We start from the raw sequence: 25,373 nt of genomic DNA, 5'->3' as shown, positions 1-25,373 counted from the left end.
CACTCCCTTTAAGATTGTGCTCCTAATCTCAGCTCGTTACCTGTATAAAAGACACCTGGGAGCCAGAAATCTTTCTGATTGAGAGGGGGTCAAATACTTATTTCCCTCATTAAAATGCAAATCAATTTATAACATTTTTGACATGTGTTTTTCTGGATATTTTTGTTGTTATTCTGTCTCTCACTGTTCAAATAAACCTACTACTAAAATTATAGACTGATCCTTTCTTTATCAGTGGGCAAACGTACAAAATCAGCAGGGGATCAAATACTTTTTTCCCCCACTGTACCTCTACGTCTCTTTCTCTCTACCCCCACGTCTCTACCCCCACGTCTCTACCTCTACACGTCTCTAACTCTACACGTCTACCTCTAGGTCTCTACTTTTCCGTCTCTACCCCTACGTCTCTACGTCTCTACCCCTACGTCTCTGCCTCTACGTCTCTGCCTCTACGTCTCTGCCCCTACGTCTCTGCCCCTACGTCTCTGCCCCTACGTCTCTGCCCCTACGTCTCTGCCCCTACGTCTCTGCCCCTACGTCTCTGCCCCTACGTCTCTGCCCCTACGTCTCTGCCCCTACGTCTCTGCCCCTACGTCTCTGCCCCTACGTCTCTGCCCCTACGTCTCTGCCCCTACGTCTCTGCCCCTACGTCTCTGCCCCTACGTCTCTGCCTCTACGTCTCTGCCCCTACGTCTCTGCCCCTACGTCTCTTCCTCTCTACCTCTCTACCTCTACGTCTCTACCTCTACGTCTCTGCCTCTACGTCTCTGCCTCTCTGCCTCTACCTCTCTGCCTCTCTGCCTCTACGTCTCTGCCTCTCTGCCTCTCTGCCTCTCTGCCTCTCTGCCTCTGCCTCTACGTCTCTGCCTCTACGTCTCTGCCTCTACGTCTCTGCCTCTACGTCTCTGCCTCTACGTCTCTGCCTCTCTACCTCTACGTCTCTGCCTCTCTGCCTCTACGTCTCTGCCTCTACGTCTCTGCCTCTACGTCTCTGCCTCTACGTCTCTACTTCTTCCTCTTAACTTTACGGCTACCTCTCTACCCCTACGTCTCTTCCTCTCTACATCTCTTCCTCTCTACATCTCTTCCTCTCTACATCTCTTCCTCTCTACGTCTCTGCCTCTACGTCTCTGCCCCTACGTCTCTGCCCCTACGTCTCTGCCCCTACGTCTCTGCCCCTACGTCTCTGCCCCTACACGTCTACCTCTAGGTCTCTACTTTTCCGTCTCTACCTCTCTACCCCTACGTCTCTACGTCTCTTCCTCTCTACCTCTACCTCTCTACCTCTACGTCTCTACCTCTACGTCTCTGCCTCTCTGCCTCTACGTCTCTGCCTCTACGTCTCTGCCTCTACGTCTCTGCCTCTACGTCTCTGCCTCTCTACCTCTACGTCTCTGCCTCTCTACCTCTACGTCTCTACCTCTACGTCTCTGCCTCTCTACCTCTACGTCTCTACCTCTACGTCTCTGCCTCTCTGCCTCTCTACCTCTACGTCTCTGCCTCTCTGCCTCTACGTCTCTGCCTCTACGTCTCTGCCTCTACGTCTCTGCCTCTACGTCTCTACGTCTCTGCCTCTACGTCTCTGCCTCTCTACCTCTACGTCTCTACCTCTACGTCTCTGCCTCTCTACCTCTACGTCTCTACCTCTACGTCTCTGCCTCTCTGCCTCTCTACCTCTACGTCTCTGCCTCTCTGCCTCTACGTCTCTGCCTCTACGTCTCTACTTCTTCCTCTTAACTTTACGGCTACCTCTCTACCCCTATGTCTCTTCCTCTCTACGTCTCTTCCTCTCTACGTCTCTGCCTCTACGTCTCTGCCTCTACGTCTCTGCCCCTCTGCCTCTCTTCCCCTCTGCCTCTCTGCCCCTCTGCCTCTCTGCCTCTACGTCTCTGCCTCTACGTCTCTGCCTCTACGTCTCTGCCTCTACGTCTCTGCCTCTACGTCTCTGCCTCTACGTCTCTGCCTCTACGTCTCTGCCTCTACGTCTACGTCTCTTCCTCTCTGCCTCTACCTCTCTTCCTCTACGTCTCTGCCTCTCTGCCTCTCTGCCTCTCTGCCTCTCTGCCTCTACGTCTCTTCCTCTACGTCTCTTCCTCTACGTCTCTGCCTCTACGTCTCTTCCTCTGCCTCTCTGCCTCTACGTCTCTGCCTCTACGTCTCTGCCTCTACGTCTCTGCCTCTACGTCTCTGCCTCTACGTCTCTGCCTCTACGTCTCTGCCTCTACGTCTCTTCCTCTCTGCCTCTACGTCTCTTCCTCTACGTCTCTGCCTCTGCCTCTCTGCCTCTCTTCCTCTACGTCTCTTCCTCTACGTCTCTGCCTCTCTGCCTCTACGTCTCTGCCTCTACGTCTCTGCCTCTACGTCTCTGCCTCTACGTCTCTTCCTCTCTACGTCTCTGCCTCTACGTCTCTTCCTCTCCACCGCGCATCTCTTCTCCACCGCGCGTCTCCTCTGCACGCTCCGTCCCACCCTCTGCTCTCTGTCCCCTGCCTCTCTCTGCCCCCTGCCTCTCTCTGCCCCCTGCCTCTCTCTGCCTCTCTGCCTCAACGTCTCTGCCTCTACGTCTCTGCCTCTACGTCTCTGCCTCTACGTCTCTGCCTCTACGTCTCTGCCTCTACGTCTCTGCCTCTACGTCTCTGCCTCTACGTCTCTTCCTCTCCACCGCGCATCTCTTCTCCACCGCGCGTCTCCTCTGCACGCTCCGTCCCACCCTCTGCTCTCTGCCCCCTGCCTCTCTCTCTCTGCCTCTCTGTTCTCTCTACTTCCTGTCTTTGCTGGCATTGTGTTGTTGATCTGAAGTGAACAGTTAACAATGACCAACTAGATAAGACTGATGCCTTGGTCCCCTGGTCTGAACTGTCCAATCTTTTTTTTTTACTATTTTACTCACCTTTCCTCTCTCCTTACCTCCTCCCTCCCTCCCTGACTTGGTAATGTGCTCATGTCAGGACCAGCGACAGACAGAGAATGACCCCGTCCCCACTGTGTCAGTGGGCGTGTCAGTGGGCGTGCCAGCGTCCGTTATCGTCAGCAGCAACAGCAGCTTTGGCCAAGCCTCCTCGGGCCATGACAGCCAATTAGCTGAGACAGCAGTGGTAAACCAGGTAGACAACAAGCCCCTTTATGCTAAGCCCCACCCCCTGTTGCTGCTACTGCCACTCTGCGTTAGGACGTTGTTTACCTGCAGGCTTCTCTCGCTCTCGTTCGCCAGCTAGATCTCTCTCTGTGTGTTTCTCATCTGTACCTTCCATCTCAGTTCATCCTGATCATAGACCTGGTGGTTGTCTCCTCTCTAAATCACCATGCCAATCCATCTGTCTCCTCTCTAAATCACCATGCCAATCCATCTGTCTCCTCTCTAAATCACCATGCCAATCCATCTGTCTCCTCTCTAAATCACCATGCCAGTCCATCTGTCTCCTCTCTAAATCACCATGCCAGTCCATCTGTCTCCTCTCTAAATCACCATGCCAGTCCATCTGTCTCCTCTCTAAATCACCATGCCAATCCATCTGTCTCCTCTCTAAATCACCATGCCAATCCATCTGTCTCCTCTCTAAATCACCATGCCAATCCATCTGTCTCCTCTCTAAATCACCATGCCAATCCATCTGTCTCCTCTCTAAATCACCATGCCAGTCCATCTGTCTCCTCTCTAAATCACCATGCCAGTCCATCTGTCTCCTCTCTAAATCACCATGCCAATCCATCTGTCTCCTCTCTAAATCACCATGCCAGTCCATCTGTCTCCTCTCTAAATCACCATGCCAGTCCATCTGTCTCCTCTCTAAATCACCATGCCAGTCCATCTGTCTCCTCTCTAAATCACCATGCCAGTCCATCTGTCTCCTCTCTAAATCACCATGCCAATCCATCTGTCTCCTCTCTAAATCACCATGCCAATCCATCTGTTTCCTCTCTAAATCACCATGCCAATCCATCTGTCTCCTCTCTAAATCACCATGCCAGTCCATCTGTCTCCTCTCTAAATCACCATGCCAATCCATCTCAGTTCATCATACGATATGATGATGATGAGTGCCTTTAGAAAGTATTCACAACCCTTTATTTCTACATTTTGTTATAATGAAGGTTCCACGTTCATCTGTACAAATAATAGTGCGCAAGTATAAACACCATGGGACCACGCAGCCGTCATACCGCTCAGGAAGGAGACGCGTTCTGTCTCCTAGAGATGAACGTACTTTGGTGCGAAAAGTGCAAATCAATCCCAGTACATCAGCAAAGGACCTTGTGAAGATGCTGTAGGAAACGGGTACAAAAGTATCTATATCCACAGTAAAACGAGTCCTATACTGACATAACCTGAAAGGCCGCTCAGCAAGGAAGAAGCCACTGCTCCAAAACCACCATTAAAAAAGCCAGACTACGGTTTGCAACTGCACATGGGGACAAAGATCGTACTTTTTGGAGAAATGTCCTCTGGTCTGATGAAACAAAAATAGAACTGTTTGGCCATAATGACCACCATTATGTTTGGAGGAAAAAGGAGACTTGCAAGCCCAAGAACACCATCCCAACTGTGAAGCACGGGGGTGGCAGCATCATGTTGTGGGGGTGCTTTTCTGCAGGAGGGACTGGTGCACTTTACAAAATAGATGGCATCATTAGGGAGGAAAATTGTGGATATATTGAAGCAACATCTCAAGACATCAGTCAGGAAGTTAAAGCTTGGACGTAAATGGGTCTTCCAAATGGACAATGACCCCAAGCATACTTCCAAAGTTGTGGCAAAATGGCTTAAGGACAACAAAGTCAAGGTATTGGAGTGGCCATCACAAAGCCCTGACTTGAATCCCATAGAAAGTCTGTGTGCAGAACTGAAAAAGTGTGTGCGAGCAAGGAGGCCTCCAAACCTGACTCAGTTACACCAGCTCTGTCAGGAGGAATGGGCCAAAATTCACCCAACTTATTGTGGGAAACTTGTGGAAGGCTACCCGAAACGTTTGACCCAAGTTAAACAATTTAAAGGCAAGGCTACCAAATACTAATTGATTGTATGTAAACTTCTGACCCACTGGGAATGTGATGAAATAAATAAAAGCTGAAATAAATCATTCTCTCTACTATTATTCTGACATTTCACATTCTTAAAATAAAGTGGTGATCCTAACTGACCTGAGACAGGGAATTTTTACTTGGATTAAATGTTAGGAATTGTGAAAAACTGAGTTTAAATGTATTTGGCTAAGGTGTATGTAAAATTCCGATTTCAACTGTTTGTGAAGCTAGCCACAATAAGGATTAGCCACAATAGCCTTCAAAATAAAAGTATGGCATAATTCTGTTTGTATTCATTTGCATCACTGTCAATGCCACTTATTTTGAAGGCAAACTGCAAATTCCACTATTGTGGCTAGCTTCACAACACATAACCCGGTCCGGTTATTAAGCCTCACTAGCCAGGTGAAGCTAGCTGGCTGCTTGTAATGTTAGCTATGGGCAACAGGGTTAAGTAGCTGGCTAGCTATTTATTTTCATGAGCTGAAGTTCAATTTCAATAGGTGACAAACTAGAGGCTACCTAGTTAATACTCACAAGAATTCCTAAATCACTGCTAAGAAGAATGAAAATGACTGCAGTTTTTACTGGTCATTGTTTTCAGGCTGGTTGTATTGGGTCTAGCTAGGTACCAAGCTAAAGCTAGCTACCCCAGAAGTTGCGGTCAAACAAATTATGCTTTATTACCAACGCGATATTGTAAACACATCATTCGTTGCCAGTGTTTGCTTTTTTTGTCCAGCTTTGACAGTGCTACTGTATCTTTTGTGACACGCAAAGACCCAAACGGCGTTCCGTAGTATGTATGTCGTGAAGCTAATAGCATTGATGCTATTACTGTGTAACTCCGGTAGGGCAACATCTGAAAAATAGCGTACTTGGTAGTGTGTACCGGTGCTCGACCAGTCAGCGAAAGCCAACATCACCCACGACAGAGAACGGTTGATTGTCAAGGGCAATAAATTCCATTATCTTGGCGTTATTGGATTTCGCCTTTTGAGTTGTCTTGCTGAAGTTTTTTGTTATTCTTTCAAATGACTGTGCGTGTGCAACCTGTAGACGTTTCTTGGTCTCGTGTATCGTGTGAGTCAGTAGCTCTGGTCCAGGGTGTCAGGGTGCTACGCACATACCAGTCGGCCCAGTGGCTCTGGTCCAGGGCGTCAGGGTGCTACGCACACACCAGTTGGCCCAGTAGCTCTGGTCCATGGCGTCAGGGTGCTACGCACACACCAGTTGGCCCAGTGGCTCTGGTCCAGGGAGTTATGTAAACTACTGTTGCTTGTGCAGCTAGCGAGTACACGCTAGCTAGTACACGCTAGGTAGTTGGCTAGTACACACTAGCTACCCTATTCAAATATTTTATGCATTTTCACCACCCATGCTGTTGGTGACAGTGACGCACCGTCCTCTCTCGTGTCTCAGTGTCTGTGGTGTGAGTAGGTAACTGACTAGGTAACTGCTGGAGCCAGACCCTATTCGAAATTCTAGGCTTCAATAACCCCCCCCTCCTGCTGCAGACCTGTACCACAACTACTTTAAATATTACTATTTACTACTACTACTTTAAATATTACTATTTACTACTACTACTACTACTACTACTACTACTACTACTACTACTACTACTACTACTACTACTACTACTACTACTACTACTTTAAATATTACTATTTACTACTACTACTACTTTAAATATTACTATTTACTACTATTACTACTTTAAATATGACTATTTACTGCTGCTACTACTACTTTAAATATTACTACTACTACTTTAAATATGACTATTTACTACTACTTTAAATGATTATTTACTACTACTACTTTAAATATTACTATTTACTGCTACTGCTACTACTACTTTAAATATTACTATTTACTGCTACTATTACTTTAACTACTACTAATACTTTAAATATTATTATTTACTACTACCACTTTAAATATTATTATTACTACTACTACTACTACTACTACTACTACTACTTTAAATATTACTATTTACTACTACTTTAAATATTACTATTTACTACTACTACTACTACTACTACTACTACTACTACTACTACTTTTACTATTTACTACTACTACTACTTTAAATATGACTATTTACTACTACTACTACTTTAAATATTACTACTACTTTAAATTACTATTTACTACTACTACTACTTTAAATATGACTATTTACTGCTGCTACTACTACTTTAAATATGACTATTTACTAGTACTTTAAATATTACTACTACTACTTTTACTATTTACTACTACTACTACTTTAAATATTACTATTTACTGCTACTATTACTTTAACTACTACTACTACTTTAAATATTACTATTTACTACTACCACTTTAAATATTATTATTACTACTACTACTACTACTACTACTACTACTAACAATATTACTACTACTACTACTACTACTACTACTACTAACAATATTACTACTACTACTACTATCAATACTGCTATTAATACTTTTTGTTTGATGTCCTATAGCTGCCTGGCCTGTTTAAAATGCTGTTCCACATGTTCTAGCATAACTTGTATTATTTGGAACCCAAATATCATGTTTGTATCCTCTGTGTTGGTTTCTGACGTGTTTCCTGTTTGTTTTGACCTCTAACCCCAGATGCCCCAGGCGGGTGGTCAGCAGCAGCAACTGAAGCTCCAGAGCCTGTCCCCCTCCCAGCCCCTGGCCTCCCACACTGCCCTCCCTCTGTCGGACAGCCCCCAGCCCTCCCCCCTCCCCATGCATTCCCCCCAGTCCTGGCCCCCTTCTCAACCCCAGACCCCCGCCCGATCCTGCACCCCCTCCTCTCTTCCCCCAATGTTCATTATCCAGAACCAGATCCCAGGCCCCTCCCAGCCTGCCCCACAACAACAACAGATACACCTCCAGCCCCGGCCCCCGTCCCAGCCTGCCCCACAACAACAACAGATACACCTCCAGCCCCGGCCCCCCTCCCAGCCTGCCCCACAACAACAACAGATACACCTCCAGCCCCGGCCCCCCTCCCAGCCTGCCCCACAACAACAACAGATACACCTCCAGCCCCGGCCCCCGTCCCAGCCTGCCCTCTACCAACCGGACGTCCCCCCTCCCTCTCGCTCCCCCAAACCCCCCCAGAGCCTCCAGTTCACTGCTAGCCAGGTGGGGGACCCCGGGGGTGGGGTGGTGAAGACCCAGGTCTTAACAGCAGACCATCTGCAGCTGGTTGGTGCTCAGCCCTCTCCACAACAGAAACACCAGGTGTGAAGGAACACACTTCTCACTGCTCAGATGTTTTGACTTGCTGCTATCTGAGTGTTTATCAAAGTATTCGAATAATCCATTTTCTCTCTTTATTCACGCTCAGGTCCAACAGAACATTCTACTACAGGCCAAACGGCAGCAGCAAAGCCAGCCCCAACAACATCGTGGTCAACAACAAGACGTGCCTGCTCCTCAGTCGTCTGTGCTGGTCAAGACTCCTGCCACAGGTCAGAAAGAAACATTACTACTGTGAAATGTGTTCCTGATCTGACTCCCCTCTCTCTTTTTAGCATCCAATGACGTGTTGTCAGGAGCTCACATGACCCAGGGGGGCGTGGCTCCAGCTAGCCTTAACCAGTCAACACACCAGGCTGGTCAGCAGTCAACACACCAGCCTGGTCAACAGTCAGTACACCAGGCTGTGCAGGTAGGTAACACCTACTGATGCTCAACCCTCATCTCAACCATTTTGACTCCTTTAAATTCAAAAATCTTTATTGGCCATCAAATTGAAATAAATTTGAATTTGTTCTTAACTGATATACCTGGATAAATAAAGGTTCAATAGTATTCTTTTACTATCCCTCTTTCCTCTGCCAGGTGGGAGGGGTGGAGTCCATGTCAGGTCTGGGTCAGATGACCTCTACACAGCAGACTTTCAGCCCTGGTCTGGCCTCTCTACAAACACAGGTCAGGAGACCCGCAACCAATCCTGCTGGCTTCCATTTCTGACTCTATTTAATCACCTGTCTAACCAATCTGGGTGTGTGATGGTCATGGATGCTATGTCTTGTTCACCTGACAGACTGATGCTGTGACGATGCCTTTCAGAATGGCTAAACCCAGCAAGGAAGCCAGGTATGTATCATTCTCCTGGAACAATGTGTTTATGTTGGTTTGTGAGTGTTGTCCTACCGCTTGTTAAAAGTATGGCAATTCAGTCTTGTGACCCATCTTCCTCGACCCTGTGTGGTGTGTGTGTAGGATGTTGGAGCAGCTGAGGAAGCAGCAGGGCTCAGTCCTCCACCCAGACTACAGCTCTTCCTTCCAGTGCTTTGAAGACACCCTGACCCGCCTGGTGCCTTACCACCTCTACCAGGGCACTGCCACCGCACCACACGACTACCACAGAGGTACACACACCATGACCCGCCTGATGCCTTACCACCTCTACCAGGGCACTGCCACCCCACCACACGACTACCACAGAGGTACACACACCATGACCCGCCTGGTGCCTTACCACCTCTACCAGGGCACTGCCACCGCACCACACGACTACCACAGAGGTACACACACACTGACCCGCCTGGTGCCTTACCACCTCTACCAGGGCACTGCCACCCCACCACACGACTACCACAGAGGTACACACACACTGACCTGCCTTGTGCCTTACCACCTCTACCAGGGCACTGCCACCCCACCACACGACTACCACAGAGGTACACACACACTGACCTGCCTTGTGCCTTACCACCTCTACCAGGGCACTGCCACCGCACCACACGACAACCACAGAGGTACACACACTCTGACCCGCCTGGTGCCTTACCACCTCCACCAGGGCACTGCCACCGCACCACACGACTACCACAGAGGTACACACACACACACTGCTGTTAACATGTGTATTAGTGATTGGGGGGATTGATACAGTGTTATAAACTGGGTGGTTTAAACCCTGAATGCTGATTGGCTGACAGCAGTGGTATATATTGACCGTATACCACGGGTATGACAACTTATTTTTACTGTGGTAATTACGTTGGTTATCAGTTTATAATAGCAATAAGGCTCCTCGGGGTTTGTGCTATATTGCCAATATACCACGGCTACGGGCCGCGTTGCGTCGTGCCCAAGAACAGCCATTAGCCGTGGTATATTGGCCGTATACCACACCCCCTCGGGCCTTATTGCTTAATTATATCGCAATATTATTTTGGGCAATATTATATTGATACATTTACATTTAAGTCATTTAGCAGATGCTCTTATCCAGAGCGACTTACAAATTGGTGCATTCACCTTATGATATCCAGTGGAACAACCACTTTACAATAGTGCATCTAAATCTTTTAAGGGGGGGGGGGGGTTAGAAGGATTACTTTATCCTATCCTAGGTATTCCTTAAAGATAAGAAACAATACTGTGCTGCCGTATTCATTGACCTGGTCAAAGCTTTTGACTCTGTTAATCACCACATCCTCATCGGCAGACTCAGTAGCCTTGGTTTCTCAAACGATTGCGTCGCCTGGTTCACCAACTACTTCTCTGACAGAGTTCAGTGTGTCAAATCGGAGGGCCTACTGTCTGGACCTCTGGCAGTCTCTATGGGGGTACCACAGGGTTCAATTCTTGGGCCAACTCTTTTCTCTGTATACATAAATGATGTCGCTCTTGCTGCTGGTGAATCTCTGATCCACCTCTACGCAGACGACACCATTCTGTACACTTCTGGCCCTTCTTTGGACACTGTGTTAACAACCCTCCAGATGAGCTTCAATGCCATTCAACTCTCCTTCCGTGGTCTCCAACTGCTCCTAAACACAAGTAAAACTAAATGCATGCTCTTCAACCGATCGCTGCCTGCACCTGCCCGCCTGTCCAGCATCACTTCTCTGGACGGTTCTAACTTAGAATTTGTGGACAACTACAAATACCTAGGTGTCTGGTTAGACTGTAAACTCTCCTTCCAGACTCACATCAATCATCTCCAATCCAAAGTGAAATCTCGAATTGGCTTCCTATTTCGCAACAAAGCATCCTTCACTCATGCTGCCAAACATACCCTCGTAAAACTGACCATCCTACCAATCCTCGACTTCGGCGATGTCATTTACAAAATAGCTTCCAATACCCTACTCAACAAGCTGGATGCAGTCTATCACAGTGCCATCCGTTTGGTCACCAAAGCCCCATATACTACCCACCACTGCGACCTGTACGCTCTCGTTGGCTGGCCTTCGCTTCATAATGGTCGCCAAACAGATTGGCTCCAGGTCATCTACAAGACCTTGCTAGGTAAAGTCCCCCCTTATCTCCGCTCACTGGTCACCATAGCAGCACCCACCTGTAGCACGCGCTCCAGCAGGTATATCTCTCTGGTCACCCCTAAAGCCAACTCCTCCTTTGGTCGTCTCTCCTTCCAGTTCTCTGCTGCCAATGACTGGAACGAACTACAAAAATCTCTGAAACTGGAAACACTTATCTCCCTCACTAGCTTTAAGCACCAGCTGTCAGAGCAGCTCACAGATCACTGCACCTGTACATAGCCCATCTATAATTTAGCCCAAACTACTACCTCTTCCCCTACTGTATTTATTTATTTTGCTCCTTTGCACCATATTATTTATATTTTATCTCTGAACTTTCTTCAAACTACAAATCTACCATTCCAGTGTTTTTCTTGCTATACTTTATTTACTTTGCCACCATGGCATTTTTTTGCCTTTACCTCCCTTATCTCACATTGTATATAGTTTTTTTTTTTTTTTTTTTCTTCTTCTATTGCATCATTGATTGTATGTTGTTTTACTCCATGTGTAACTCTGTGTTTTTGTATGTTGTCTAACTGCTTTGCTTTATCCTGGCCAGGTCGCAATTGTAAATGAGAACTTGTTCTCAACTTGCCTACCTGGTTAAATAAAGGTGAAATAAATAAATAAAATAAAAAAGAGGTGGGGTTTCAGGTGTCTCCGGAAGGTGGTGATTGACTCCGCTGTCCTGACGTCGTGAGGGAGCTTGTTCCACCATTGGGGTGCCAGAGCAGCGAACAGTTTTGACTGGGCTGAGCGGGAACTGTGCTTCCTCAGAGGTAGGGGGGCCAGCAGGCCAGAGGTGGATGAACGCAGTGCCCTTGTTTGGGTGTAGGGCCTGATCAGAGCCTGAAGGTATGGCGGTGCCGTTCCCTTCACAGCTCCGTAGGCAATCACCATGGTCTTGTAGCGGATGCGAGCTTCAACTGGAAGCCAGTGGAGAGAGCGGAGGAGCGGGGTGACGTGAGAGAACTTGGGAAGGTTGAACACCAGACGGGCTGCGGCGTTCTGGATGAGTTGTAGGGGTTTAATGGCACAGGCAGGGAGCCCAGCCAACAGCGAGTTGCAGTAATCCAGACGGGAGATGACAAGTGCCTGGATTAGGACCTGCGCCGCTTCCTGTGTGAGGCAGGGTCGTACTCTGTGAATGTTGTAGAGCATGAACCTACAGGATCGGGTCACCGCCTTGATGTTAGTGGAGAACGACAGGGTGTTGTCCAGGATCACGCCAAGGTTCTTAGCACTCTGGGAGGAGGACACAAGGGAGTTGTCAACCGTGATGGCGAGATCATGGAACGGGCAGTCCTTCCCCGGGAGGAAGAGCAGCTCCGTCTTGCCGAGGTTCAGCTTGAGGTGGTGATCCGTCATCCACACTGATATGTCTGACAGACATGCAGAGATGCGATTCGCCGCCTGGTTATCAGAAGGGGGAAAGGAGAAGATTAATTGTGTGTCGTCTGCATAGCAATGATAGGACAGACCATGTGAGGATATGACAGAGCCAAGTGACTTGGTGTATAGCGAGAATAGGAGAGGGCCTAGAACAGAGCCCTGGGGGACACCAGTGGTGAGAGCGCATGGTGCGGAGACAGATTCTCGCCACGCCACCTGGTAGGAGCGACCTGTCAGGTAGGACGCAATCCAAGCGTGGGCCGCGCCGGAGATGCCCAACTCGGAGAGGGTGGAGAGGAGGATCTGATGGTTCACAGTATCAAAGGCAGCAGATAGGTCTAGAAGGATGAGAGGAGAGAGAGTTAGCTTTAGCAGTGCGGAGAGCCTCCGTGACACAGAGAAGAGCAGTCTCAGTTGAATGCCCAGTCTTGAAACCTGACTGATTAGGATCAAGAAGGTCATTCTGAGAGAGATAGCAGGAGAGCTGGCCAAGGACGGCACGTTCAAGAGTTTTGGAGAGAAAAGAAAGAAGGGATACTGGTCTGTAGTTGTTGACATCGGAGTGTAGGTTTTTTCAGAAGGGGTGCAACTCTCGCTCTCTTGAAGACGGAAGGGACGTAGCCAGCGATCAAGGATGAGTTGATGAGCGAGGTGAGGAAGGGGAGAAGGTCTCCGGAAATGGTCTGGAGAAGAGAGGAGGGGATAGGGTCAAGTGGGCAGGTTGTTGGGCGGCCGGCCGTCACAAGACGCGAGATTTCATCTGGAGAGAGAGGGGAGAAAGAGGTCAAAGCACAGGGTAGGGCAGTGTGAGCAGGACCAGCGGTGTCGTTTGACTTAGCAACCGAGGATCGGATATCGTCAACCTTCTTTTCAAAATGGTTGACGAAGTCATCTGCAGAGAGGGAGGAGGGGGGGGAGGGGGAGGAGGATTCAGGAGGGAGGAGAAGGTAGCAAAGAGCTTCCTAGGGTTAGAGGCAGATGCTTGGAATTTAGAGTGGTAGAAAGTGGCTTTAGCAGCAGAGACAGAAGAGGAGAATGTAGAGAGGAGGGAGTGAAAGGATGCCAGGTCTGCAGGGAGGCGAGTTTTCCTCCATTTCCGCTCGGCTGCCCGGAGCCCTGTTCTGTGAGCTCGAAGTGAGTCGTCGAGCCACGGAGCAGGAGGGGAGGACCGAGCCGGCCTGGAGGATAGGGGACAGAGAAAATCAAAGGATGCAGAAAGGGAGGAGAGGAGGGTTGAGGAGGCAGACTCAGGAGATAGGTTGGAGAAGGTTTGAGCAGAGGGAAGAGATGATAGGATGGAAGAGGAGAGAGTAGCGGGAGAGAGAGAGAGCGAAGGTTGGGACGGCGCAATACCATCCGAGTAGGGGCAGAGTGAGAAGTGTTGGATGAGAGCAAGAGGGAAAAGGATACAAGGTAGTAGTCGGAGATTTGGAGGGGAGTTGCAATGAGATTAGTGGAAGAACAGCATCTAGTAAAGATGAGGTCAAGCGTATTGCCTGCCTTGTGAGTAGGGGGGGAAGGTGAGAGGGTGAGGTCGAAAGAGGAGAGGAGTGGAAAGAAGGAGGCAGAGAGGAATGAGTCAAAGGTAGACGTGGGGAGGTTAAAGTCACCCAGAACTGTGAGAGGTGAGCCATCCTCAGGAAAGGAACTTATCAAGGCGTCAAGCTCATTGATGAACTCTCCAAGGGAACCTGGAGGGCGATAAATGATAAGGATGTTAAGCTTGAAAGGGCTGGTAACTGTGACAGCATGGAATTCAAATGAGGAGATAGACAGATGGGTCAGGGGAGAAAGAGAGAATGTCCACTTGGGAGAGATGAGGATTCCAGTGCCACCACCCCGCTGGCTCAGATGCTCTCGGGGTATGCGAGAACACGTGGGCAGACGAAGAGAGAGCAGTAGGAGTAGCAGTGTTATCTGTGGTAATCCATGTTTCCGTCAGCGCCAGGAAGTCTAGGGACTGGAGGGTAGCATAGACTTTTACTCCAAGTATCGATTTGTATAAAAAGGTAGGTAGCGTTAGCTAGCACTAGTTTGCTGTACCTGCGCCAAAACTCCTGTTAACTACAATGACCATAATCCATTTCGCGCTCCGCTTAAACTTGTTCGGTCTGTACGGAGCAGACGCGCGGACTAACAGAAGAGAATCGCAATACATGTAGAATCGTGAGAATCGCAATACATGTAGAATCGTGGGAATCGCAATAAATGTCGAATCGGCACCTAAGAATCGTGATACCATCGTATCGCGATGTTCCTGGCATTTCCCAGCCCTAATATGTATGGTCGGGAGTGACCATATGACCTGACCAGAAACTCCAAGCCCTAATTATGTACCATTGGTTCCCACTGTCTGATCTCCACCTTCCCTGTTCCATATTCTCTCTCCCCCAGTGGATGATGAGTTTGAGAGGGTTTCCAGCCAGCTCCTGAAGAGAACGCAGGCTATGCTGGATAAATACAGACACCTGCTTTTTGAGGAATCAACGGTAAGTTATTATATTACCTTATTATCAATGGTAAGTTATTTAAGTTCTGTCTCCTGCTACAGCCCTCCCTCACTAGGGTTCCTTCTCCAGGTGATTTACCTGTTCTGTCTCCTGCTACAGCCCTCCCTCACTAGGGTTCCTTCTCCAGGTGATTTACCTGTTCTGTCTCCTGCTACAGCCCTCCCTCACTAGGGTTCCTTCTCCAGGTGATTTACCTGTTCTGTCTCCTGCTACAGCCCTCCCTCACTAGGGTTCCTTCTCCAGGTGATTTACCTGTTCTGTCTCCTGCTACAGCCCTCCCTCACTAGGGTTCCTTCTCCAGGTGATTTACCTGTTCTGTCTCCTGCTACAGCCCTCCCTCACTAGGGTTCCTTCTCCAGGTGATTTACCTGTTCTGTCTCCTGCTACAGCCCTCCCTCACTAGGGTTCCTTCTCCAGGTGATTTACCTGTTCTGTCTCCTGCTACAGCCCTCCCTCACTAGGGTTCCTTCTCCAGGTGATTTACCTGTTCTGTCTCCTGCTACAGCCCTCCCTCACTAGGGTTCCTTCTCCAGGTGATTTACCTGTTCTGTCTCCTGCTACAGCCCTCCCTCACTAGGGTTCCTTCTCCAGGTGATTTACCTGTTCTGTCTCCTGCTACAGCCCTCCCTCACTAGGGTTCCTTCTCCAGGTGATTTACCTGTTCTGTCTCCTGCTACAGCCCTCCCTCACTAGGGTTCCTTCTCCAGGTGATTTACCTGTTCTGTCTCCTGCTACAGCCCTCCCTCACTAGGGTTCCTTCTCCAGGTGATTTACCTGTTCTGTCTCCTGCTACAGCCCTCCCTCACTAGGGTTCCTTCTCCAGGTGATTTACCTGTTCTGTCTCCTGCTACAGCCCTCCCTCACTAGGGTTCCTTCTCCAGGTGATTTACCTGTTCTGTCTGTTCAGTGTCTACTCTTTCTCCCTCACTAGGATTGTCTTGTGTTATGGTTGGTTGGTTGATTGATTGATTAGCTGGCTGTGTTGCTGCTGGGTTTCACAGCGCCTTGGCCCGTCAGCTGAGATGGTCATGATGGACAGGATGTTTATTCAGGAAGAGAAGATCTCTCTGGGACAGGACCGCATCCTCGCCAGAGACAGACCTGGTAACAAATCAATATTTAATATACATTCCTATATCTAATATACATTCCTATACATACCTATATCTAATACATGCCTATATCTAATGTGTGTGTGTGTGTGTGTGTGTATATATATATATATATATATATCTAATATAATAAAAAATAATATTACATTTTTTTTTTTTAAATGATGATTTTTTATTATTATTTTTTATTAAGTATATATATATTTTTTTTTATTAAGTGTGTGTGTGTGTATATATATATATATATATATATTTAAGTGTTCCCTTTATTTTTTTGAGTATATATACATATACTGCTCAAAAAAATAAAGGGAACACTTAAACAACACATCCTAGATCTGAATGAAAGAAATAATCTTATTAAATACTTTTTTCTGTACATAGTTGAATGTGCTGACAACAAAATCACAAAAAAATAATCAATGGAAATCCAATTTATCAACCCATGGAGGTCTGGATTTGGAGTCACACTCAAAATTAAAGTGGAAAACCACACTACAGGCTGATCCAACCTTGATGTAATGTCCTTAAAACAAGTCAAAATGAGGCTCAGTAGTGTGTGTGGCCTCCACGTGCCTGTATGACCTCCCTACAATGCCTGGGCATGCTCCTGATGAGGTGGCGGATGGTCTCCTGAGGGATCTCCTCCCAGACCTGGACTAAAGCATCCGCCAACTCCTGGACAGTCTGTGGTGCAACGTGGCGTTGGTGGATGGAGCGAGACATGATGTCCCAGATGTGCTCAATTGGATTCAGGTCTGGGGAACGGGCGGGCCAGTCCATAGCATCAATGCCTTCCTCTTGCAGGAACTGCTGACACACTCCAGCCACATGAGGTCTAGCATTGTCTTGCAATAGGAGGAACCCAGGGCCAACCGCACCAGCATATGGTTTCACAAGGGGTCTGAGGATCTCATCTCGGTACCTAATGGCAGTCAGGCTACCTCTGGCGAGCACATGGAGGGCTGTGCGGCCCCCCAAAGAAATGACACCCCACACCATGACTGACCCACCGCCAAACCAGTCATGCTGGAGGATGTTGCAAGCAGCAGAACGTTCTCCACGGCGTCTCCAGACTCTGTCACGTCTGTCACGTGTGCTCAGTGTGAACCTGCTAAGACAGGGAATTTTTACTAGGATTAAATGTCAGGAATTGTGAAACTGAGTTTAAATGCGTTTGCCTAAGGTGTATGTAAACTTCCGACTTCAACTGTACATACCTAAATCTAATATACATATCTAATATACATACAGTGGGGGGGAAAAGTATTTGATCCCCTGCTGATTTTGTACGTTTGCCCACTTGCGAAGAAATGATCAGTCTATAATTTTAATAGTAGGTTTATTTGAACAGTGAGAGACAGAATAACAAACCCTATCCACAACAAAAATATCCAGAGAAACGCATGTCAAAAATGTTATAAATTGATTTGCATTTTAATGAGGGAAATAAGTATTTGACCCCTCTGCAAAACATGACTTAGTTCTTGGTGGCAAAACCCTTGTTGGCAATCAGAGGTCAGACGTTTCTTGTAGTTGGCCACCAGGTTTGCACACATCTCAGGAGGGATTTTGTCCCACTCCTCTTTGCAGATCTTCTCCAAGTCATTAAGGTTTTGAGGCTGACGTTTGGCAACTCGAACCTTCAGCTCCCTCCACAGATTTTCTATGGGATTAAGGTCTGGAGACTGGCTAGGCCACTCCAGGACCTTAATGTGCTTCTTCTTGAGCCACTCCTTTGTTGTCTTGGCCATGTGTTTTGGGTCATTGTCATGCTGGAATACCCATCCACGACCCATTTTCAATGCCCTGGCTGAGGGAAGGAGGTTCTCACCCAAGATTTGACGGTACATGGCCCCGTCCATCGTCCCTTTGATGCGGTGAAGTTGTCCTGTCCCCTTAGCAGAAAAACACCCCCAAAGCTTAATGTTTCCACCTCCATGTTTGATGGTGGAGATGGTGTTCTTGGGGTCATAGGCAGCATTCCTCCTCCTCCAAACACGGCAAGTTGAGTTGATGTCAAAGAGCTCCATTTTGGTCTCATCTGACTACATCACTTTCACCAGTTGTCCTCTGAGTCATTCAGATGTTCATTGGCAAACTTCAGACGGGCATGTATATGTATTCTTGAGCAGGGGGACCTTGTGGGTGCTGCAGGATTTCAGTCCTTCACGGCGTAGTGTGTTACCAATTGTTTTCTTGGTGACTATGGTCCCAGCTGCCTTGAGATCATTGACAAGATCCTCCCGTGTAGTTCTGGGCTGATTCCTCACCGTTCTCATGATCATTGCAACTCCACGAGGTGAGATCTTGCCCCAGGCCGAGGGAGATTGACAGTTCTTTTGTGTTTCTTCCATTTGCGAATAATTGCACCAAATGTTGTCACCTTCTCAACAAGCTGCTTGGCGATGGTCTTGTAGCCCATTCCAGCCTTGTGTAGGTCTACAATCTTGTCCCTGACATCCTTGGAGAGCTCTTTGGTCTTGGCCATGGTGGAGAGTTTGGAATCTGATTGATTGATTGCTTCTGTGGACAGGTGTCTTTTTTTTTTTACAGGTAACAAGCTGTGGTTAGGAGCACTCCCTTTAAGAGTGTGCTCCTAATCTCAGCTCGTTACCTGTATAAAAGACACCTGAGAGCCAGAAATCTTTCTGATTGAGAGGGTGTCAAATACTTATTTCCCTCATTAAAATGCAAATCAATGTATAACATTTCTGACATGCGTTTTTCTGGATATTTTTGTTGTTATTCTGTCTCACTGTTCAAATAAACCTACAATTAAAATTATAGACTGATCCTTTCTTTGTCAGTGGGCAAAAGTACAAAATCAGCAGGGGATCAAATACTTTCCCCCCCCTCTGTATATCTAATATACATATGTATATCTAATATAAACTCAGCAAAAAAAGAAACGTCCCTTTTTCAGTACCCTGTCTTTCAAAGATAATTTGTAAAAATCTAAACTTCACAGGTCTTCATTGTAAAGGATTTAAACACTGTTTCCCATGTTTGTTCAATAAACAATTAATGAACATGCACCTGTGGAATGGTCATTAAGACACTAACAGATTATAGGCAATTAAGGTCACAGTTATGAAAACTTAGGACACTAAAGAGGCCTTTCTACGGACTCTGGAAAAACACCAAAAGAAAGATGCCCAGGGTCCCTGCTCATCTGCGTGAACGTGCCTTAGGCATGCTGCAAGGAGGCATGAGTACTGCAGATGTGGCCAGGGCAATAAATTGCAATATCCGTACTGTGAGACGCCTAAGACAGTGCTACAGGGAGACAGCACGGACAGCTGATCATCCTCGCAGTGGCAGACCACGTGTAACGGCACCTGCACAGGATCGGTACGTCTGAACATCACACCTGCGGGACAGGTACAGGATGGCAACAACAACTGCCTGAGTTACACCAGGAATGCACAATCTCTCCATCAGTGCTCAGACTGTCCGCAATAGGCTGAGAGAGGCTGAACTGAGGGCTTGTAGGCCTGTTGTAAGACAGGTCCTCACCAGACATCACCGGCAACAACGTCGCCTATGGGAACAAACCCACCGTCGCTGGACCAGACAGCACTGTCAAAAAGTGCTCTTCACTGACAAGTCGCGGTTTTGTCTCACCAGGGGCGGTGTGTCACAGCATCATCCTGACATGACCCTCCAGCATGACAATGCCACCAGCCATACTGCTCGTTCTGTGCGTGATTTTCTGCAAGTGGCCAGCGAAGAGCCCGGATCTCAATCCCATTGAGCACGTCTGGGACCTGTTGAATCGGTGGGTGAGGGCTAGGGCCATTCCCCCCAGAAATATCCTGGAATTTGCAGGTGCCTTAGTTGAAGAGTGGGGTAACATCTCACAGCAAGACCGATGCACTGCAGTACTTAATGCAGCTGGTGGCCACACCAGATACTGACTGTTACTTTTGATTTTGACCCCCCTTTGTTCAGGGACACATTTGTACATTTCTGTTTGTCACATGTCTGTCAAACTTGTTCAGTTTTTCTCAGTTGTTGAATCTTATGTTCATAGACATATTTACACATGTTAAGTTGCTGAAAATAAATTCAGTTGACAGTGAGAGGACGTTTCCTTTTTAGCTGAGTTTATATTAGATATAGATATGTATATTAGTTATGTATATTAGATAAAGATATTTAGATATAGGTATGTATATTAGATATTATATGTGTGTGTCTATATACATATACACAGTTGAAGTCGGAAGTTTACACCTTAGCCAAATACATTTAAAAACAGTTTTTCACAATTCCTGATATTTAATCCTAGTAAAAATTCCCTGTTTTAGGTCAGTTAGGATCACCACTTTATTTTAAGAATGTGAAATGTCAGAATAATAGTAGAGAGAATGATTTATTTCAGCTTTTATTTCTTTCATCACATTCCCAGAGGGTCTGAAGTTTAGATGCCTATACAAGAGTGTGCCAAGCTGTCATCAAGGCAAAGGGTGGCTGTTGAAGAATCTACAATATAACATTTATTTACATTTGTTTAACACTTTTTTTGGTAACTACATGATTCCATCCATATGTGGTATTTCATAGTTTTGATGTCTTCATTATTATTCTACAATGTAGAAAATAGTACAAATCTAGAAAAACCCTGGAATGAGTAGGTGTCCAAACTTTTGACTGGTCAAACTGGCCCTCCTGTGTACAGCTGAGAAGCACAAAGCCAGATTAGTTTTTGACAGAACTGTGGAATATGTGGAATAGCTTTACCTTTGGTCTGGTCTGTCAACTCTGATTTATCTGATAACTTCCATATCTCTCTCTCTCTCTCTCCAGAGGAGTATGTGGCCAACTCAAGGATGATGGAGATTGAGAGTGGAGCTGCCAACATGGCCCAGACCAAGCCTCAGCTCCAGCCTCAGCCCCATCCTGAGCCTCAGCTCCAGGCTCAGCTCCAGTCCCAGCCCCATCCTCAGCCCCTGTCCCAGTCCCAGCCCCATCCTCAGCCCCTGTCTCAGCCCCTGTCCCAGCCCCATCCTGAGCCCCAGCCCCGTCCTCAGCCCCTGTCCCAGCCCCGTCCTCAGCCCCTGTCCCAGCCCCGTCCTCAGCCTCAGCCCCAGTGGTTTGAGCCCAGCACCGTAAGGAGTGGTGTTGCCCCTGCTCCAGCCCCAACACCGATTCCGGCCCACTTCCCCTCCACCAAGCTGGTGATAAAGCAGGGAGGAGCGGGGGCATCTGTCTCCTGGTCTAGCTCCCCAGCTCCTGTGGCCAGGTCGGGGTCAGGGGTTAGACAGACAGCCGACACCCAGAGTCACAGCTCCTCCTTCAGCCGCGCTCCTCCACCTCCCTCCCGTCACTCACCCCACCACCCTTTCTCCTCCTCTCGTCCAGCTGAGGATGATGATCCTCTCCCCCGGAGGACCAGTAAACCCCCCATGAAGACGTACGCCGCCCGCCCACGCATCGGCTTGAAGCTCAAGATCAAGCAGGAGGCGGGGTTTAGTAAGGTGGTGCATAACACCGCCCTCGACCCGGTCCACACACCATCCACACCCCACCCTGCCACCCGGCCCCAACCGGCGCCGGCACTCCCTACCACCCGGCCCCAACTGGCGCCTACACACCCAACGACCCGGCCCCAACCGGCGCCGGCACTCCCTAAAGCCCAAACAGCAGCACTAGCCACGCCGCCTTCTATAACTGTCATTAGGACTCCTCCCCCTAGCTGTAACACAGCCTCCTCAGCAACAGTCTCCATAGCAACCACACAGGCGACCCCCAGCCCACAGAGAGTCCCAGCGCCCGCAACCTCCTCCACGGCTCAGATGAACGGAGTGTTAGAACATCACAATGTGGGTGGAGTCAAGCGTAACCCCGCCTCCACGGCCACTTCCCCTCAGACCACCTGCCGCCTGCCTCTACGGAAGACTTACCGGGAGAACATCAGCCCCCGCGTCCGACCGGGCGTACCGGGAGGAGGAGGAGACAATGTCCCGTACCCCCGTCCCTCCCCCTCGCCCCCCAATTCCCCCCCCCCACCCTCCTCACCCTCTCCCTCAGAGGGGACAGTGATCGCCAGCATGAAGCTGGAGAAGAGAGGAGGCAGCCCCAGGGAGGGGGGCTCCCACACAGAGCTCAGCCGGGAGGCCCTGAGGCAGGGCATCACAAACACCCAGCAGTATCTCCCAGACAGAGAGGAGGAGGAGAGGGGGAGAGAAGGGGATCATTGGGACAGAGGGGCGGACATGGGGAGGTATAAGAGGGTGAGCAGTAAAAACCACCAGTGGTCAGGTGGGGGTGATACGTTCAGAATGGACCAGCATGCCCCTGGGCCCCCTTCCTCGCCACCAGACACTTCTTGTTACAGAGACTCATCACTTCCTGCTAAGCGCTGTAAGTCAGACTCTCCTGTCATGGACAACGCCTCCTTCTCCTCCGGCTCCCCGCCACACGATGAGTCTCTTAACGAGCACCTGCAGTGTGCCATCGACACCATCCTCAACCTGCAGGGCCAGGCCCAGGGGCCCACGCCGCGCAGGGCCAAAGGGGGCTCTGGCAGGCCACACCACCACAGCCAGCGACCCGCGGCCCCCCAGCCCTCCTCACACACATACAGACCCTCAGTCTCCTCTTCATCTTCATCCTCTCTGGCCCATCACTCTCAGGTTGGAGGCAGAGGACTGGTGCCACAGACTCACAGCAGATAACACACACAACAGTTGGGACTTTAGAGAGGGATAACACTCTCACTGTGCTCTGGCCTTGTTTGTCCATCTGAATGTTGTTAACTTTACAACATGACCCAATGCTCACAGTCACTGGATGGATGGATGGATGGAGGGAGGGAGGGAGGGAGGGAGGGAGGGAGGGAGGGGTGGATGGGTGGGTGGAGAGATGGATGGATGGATGGAGAGATGCATGGTGGATGGATGGAGGGATGGAGGGATGGATGGATGGGTGGATGGATGGATGGGTGGAGAGATGGATGGATGGAGAGATGGATGGAGAGATGGGTGGAGAGATGGGTGGAGAGATGGGTGGAGAGATGGATGGATGGATGGATGGATGGAGAGATGGATGGGGAGATGGATGGGGAGATGGATGGATGGTGACTTTCTCTGTAAAAAGGCTTTACTCTGTGGCAGTACCCTCTGCTCTCTCAACTACGCTCGATCATCAATTTGATTCATTTGTCTCCAGTTTTTTTTGTATTTTTGAAGGTTTTCCTTTTTAATTCCAGCTGTATTCCATTCCTTAGTCATCATGTTGTAGCTGCTGCCCACCTGTCTGTGTAACCAATAAGACCTGGGTCATGTTCAGTAGGTATAAAACAGGAGAAAACTACAGGAACTTGTCCAATAATAAGAGATTTGTTTTTCTGTGACTAAATGTTTTGCTACGGTTTGCTCTACTGAATATAATCAAGGCATCACGACATAGAACTCCCTAAAGCCTCTCTTCAGTAGGTAAACCAGTCATGGAGAGAGGCTTGTTTTAGCGATCTCTCTTCAGTAGGTAAACCAGTCATGGAGAGAGGCTTGTTTTAGCGATCTCTCTTCAGTAGGTAAACCACACATGGAGAGAGGCTTGTTTTAGCGATCTCTCTTCAGTAGGCAAACCACACATGGAGAGAGGCTTGTTTTAGCGATCTCTCTTCAGTAGGTAAACCAGTCATGGAGAGAGGCTTGTTTTAGCGATCTCTCTTCAGTAGGTAAACCAGTCATGGAGAGAGGCTTGTTTTAGCGATCTCTCTTCAGTAGGTAAACCACACATGGAGAGAGGCTTGTTTTAGCGATCTCTCTTCAGTAGGTAAACCACACATGGAGAGAGGCTTGTTTTAGCGATCTCTCTTCAGTAGGTAAACCAGTCATGGAGAGAGGCTTGTTTTAGCGATCTCTCTTCAGTAGGTAAACCAGTCATGGAGAGAGGCTTGTTTTAGCGATCTCTCTTCAGTAGGTAAACCACACATGGAGAGAGGCTTGTTTTAGCGATCTCTCTTCAGTAGGTAAACCACACATGGAGAGAGGCTTGTTTTAGCGATCTCTCTTCAGTAGGTAAACCACACATGGAGAGAGGCTTGTTTTAGCGATCTCTCTTCAGTAGGTAAACCACACATGGAGAGAGGCTTGTTTTAGCGATCTCTCTTCAGTAGGTAAACCACACATGGAGAGAGGCTTGTTTTAGCGATCTCTCTTCAGTAGGTAAACCAGTCATGGAGAGAGGCTTGTTTTAGCGATCTCTCTTCAGTAGGTAAACCACACATGGAGAGAGGCTTGTTTTAGCGATATCATCATTAAAGATCCACGTCTCTTTTTCCATATTCTGACGTCTATCATCACCACAAATACACTTTCTGGTTCCAGCTGTTCAATTCTTCTTAGCTAGATGGTTAGGTTGTGTTTCTTTCAAATACATGGTTAGGTTATGTTTCTTTCATACACATGTTGTAGTATGGTTAAATGTTGAGGTGGTTGACTGTTGAGGCTGCCGCTCTCTTTAAGAACCCTATTACTGTAATGACGATGAGCTGTCAATGAAACATGTAATTATGGAGTCACCTTTACATGTTAAAACATGTCCTCTGGTTTGGCTGACGTTCAATAGGCTAGGATGTATTTCAGTTAACATGGCCACATTTATCAAATCTCTTATTCTCTCCTTCGCCCCTCTGTCACTGTTCATCCCTCCATCCCTATCTTCAAAGCCTGTTCAAACGCAGCAAGAGCAACAGCAACATGGACAAACGAACAATAATGTACAAAAAAGAGAATTTGAAGTATAGTATTAGATTAATTTTGTATTGTATTTATTGTGTATAATGACACTTTTAAAAAATAAATAAAACTGTAAATCGTTTATGAAAGAGTTGGTGCTTATAATCCTTTTAGGTGGGTCTAATCCTGGCTGCTGATTGGTTAAAACCGTGTTCCAGCCGGTATCTATATGGCTATGACATTGAAATGCCTGTTTCCTGTTCCATTTCCCTCACCGTGTGCAGTCTACGGCGTCATTTCCCTCACCATGTGCAGTCTACGGCGCCATTTCCCTCACAATATGAAGGC

The 25,373-nt window shown here is 48.0% G+C and overlaps 1 protein-coding gene across 4 annotated transcripts in view; it reads left to right on the top strand.

The window, feature by feature from the left end:
- Positions 1-23,167, top strand: part of LOC106581600 (BRD4-interacting chromatin-remodeling complex-associated protein) — a 40,903-nt gene extending 17,736 nt beyond the window's left edge. For 2 of the 4 annotated variants that reach the window (XM_082966831.1, XM_082966830.1), the window contains 10 exons: positions 2,949-3,104; positions 7,660-8,280; positions 8,387-8,510; positions 8,574-8,710; positions 8,884-8,973; positions 9,089-9,141; positions 9,268-9,572; positions 15,108-15,202; positions 16,225-16,327; positions 21,148-23,167. In XM_082966831.1, the coding sequence (XP_082822957.1) occupies positions 2,949-3,104; positions 7,660-8,280; positions 8,387-8,510; positions 8,574-8,710; positions 8,884-8,973; positions 9,089-9,141; positions 9,268-9,572; positions 15,108-15,202; positions 16,225-16,327; positions 21,148-23,018 (3,555 nt within the window). In that variant the 3' untranslated portion in view covers positions 23,019-23,167. The remainder of the gene's footprint in view (positions 1-2,948; positions 3,105-7,659; positions 8,281-8,386; positions 8,511-8,573; positions 8,711-8,883; positions 8,974-9,088; positions 9,142-9,267; positions 9,573-15,107; positions 15,203-16,224; positions 16,328-21,147) is intronic. The other 2 variants (XM_082966832.1, XM_082966833.1) reach the window with 2 other exon arrangements.
- Positions 23,168-25,373: the final 2,206 nt, after the last annotated feature.

This window comes from Salmo salar, chromosome 20 (assembly GCF_965601325.2).
Source record: "Salmo salar chromosome 20, fSalSal1, whole genome shotgun sequence".
NCBI lineage: Eukaryota > Metazoa > Chordata > Actinopteri > Salmoniformes > Salmonidae > Salmo > Salmo salar.
Note: the sequence above shows the minus strand (reverse complement) of the source record. Positions and strands in the feature narration are given on the sequence as shown.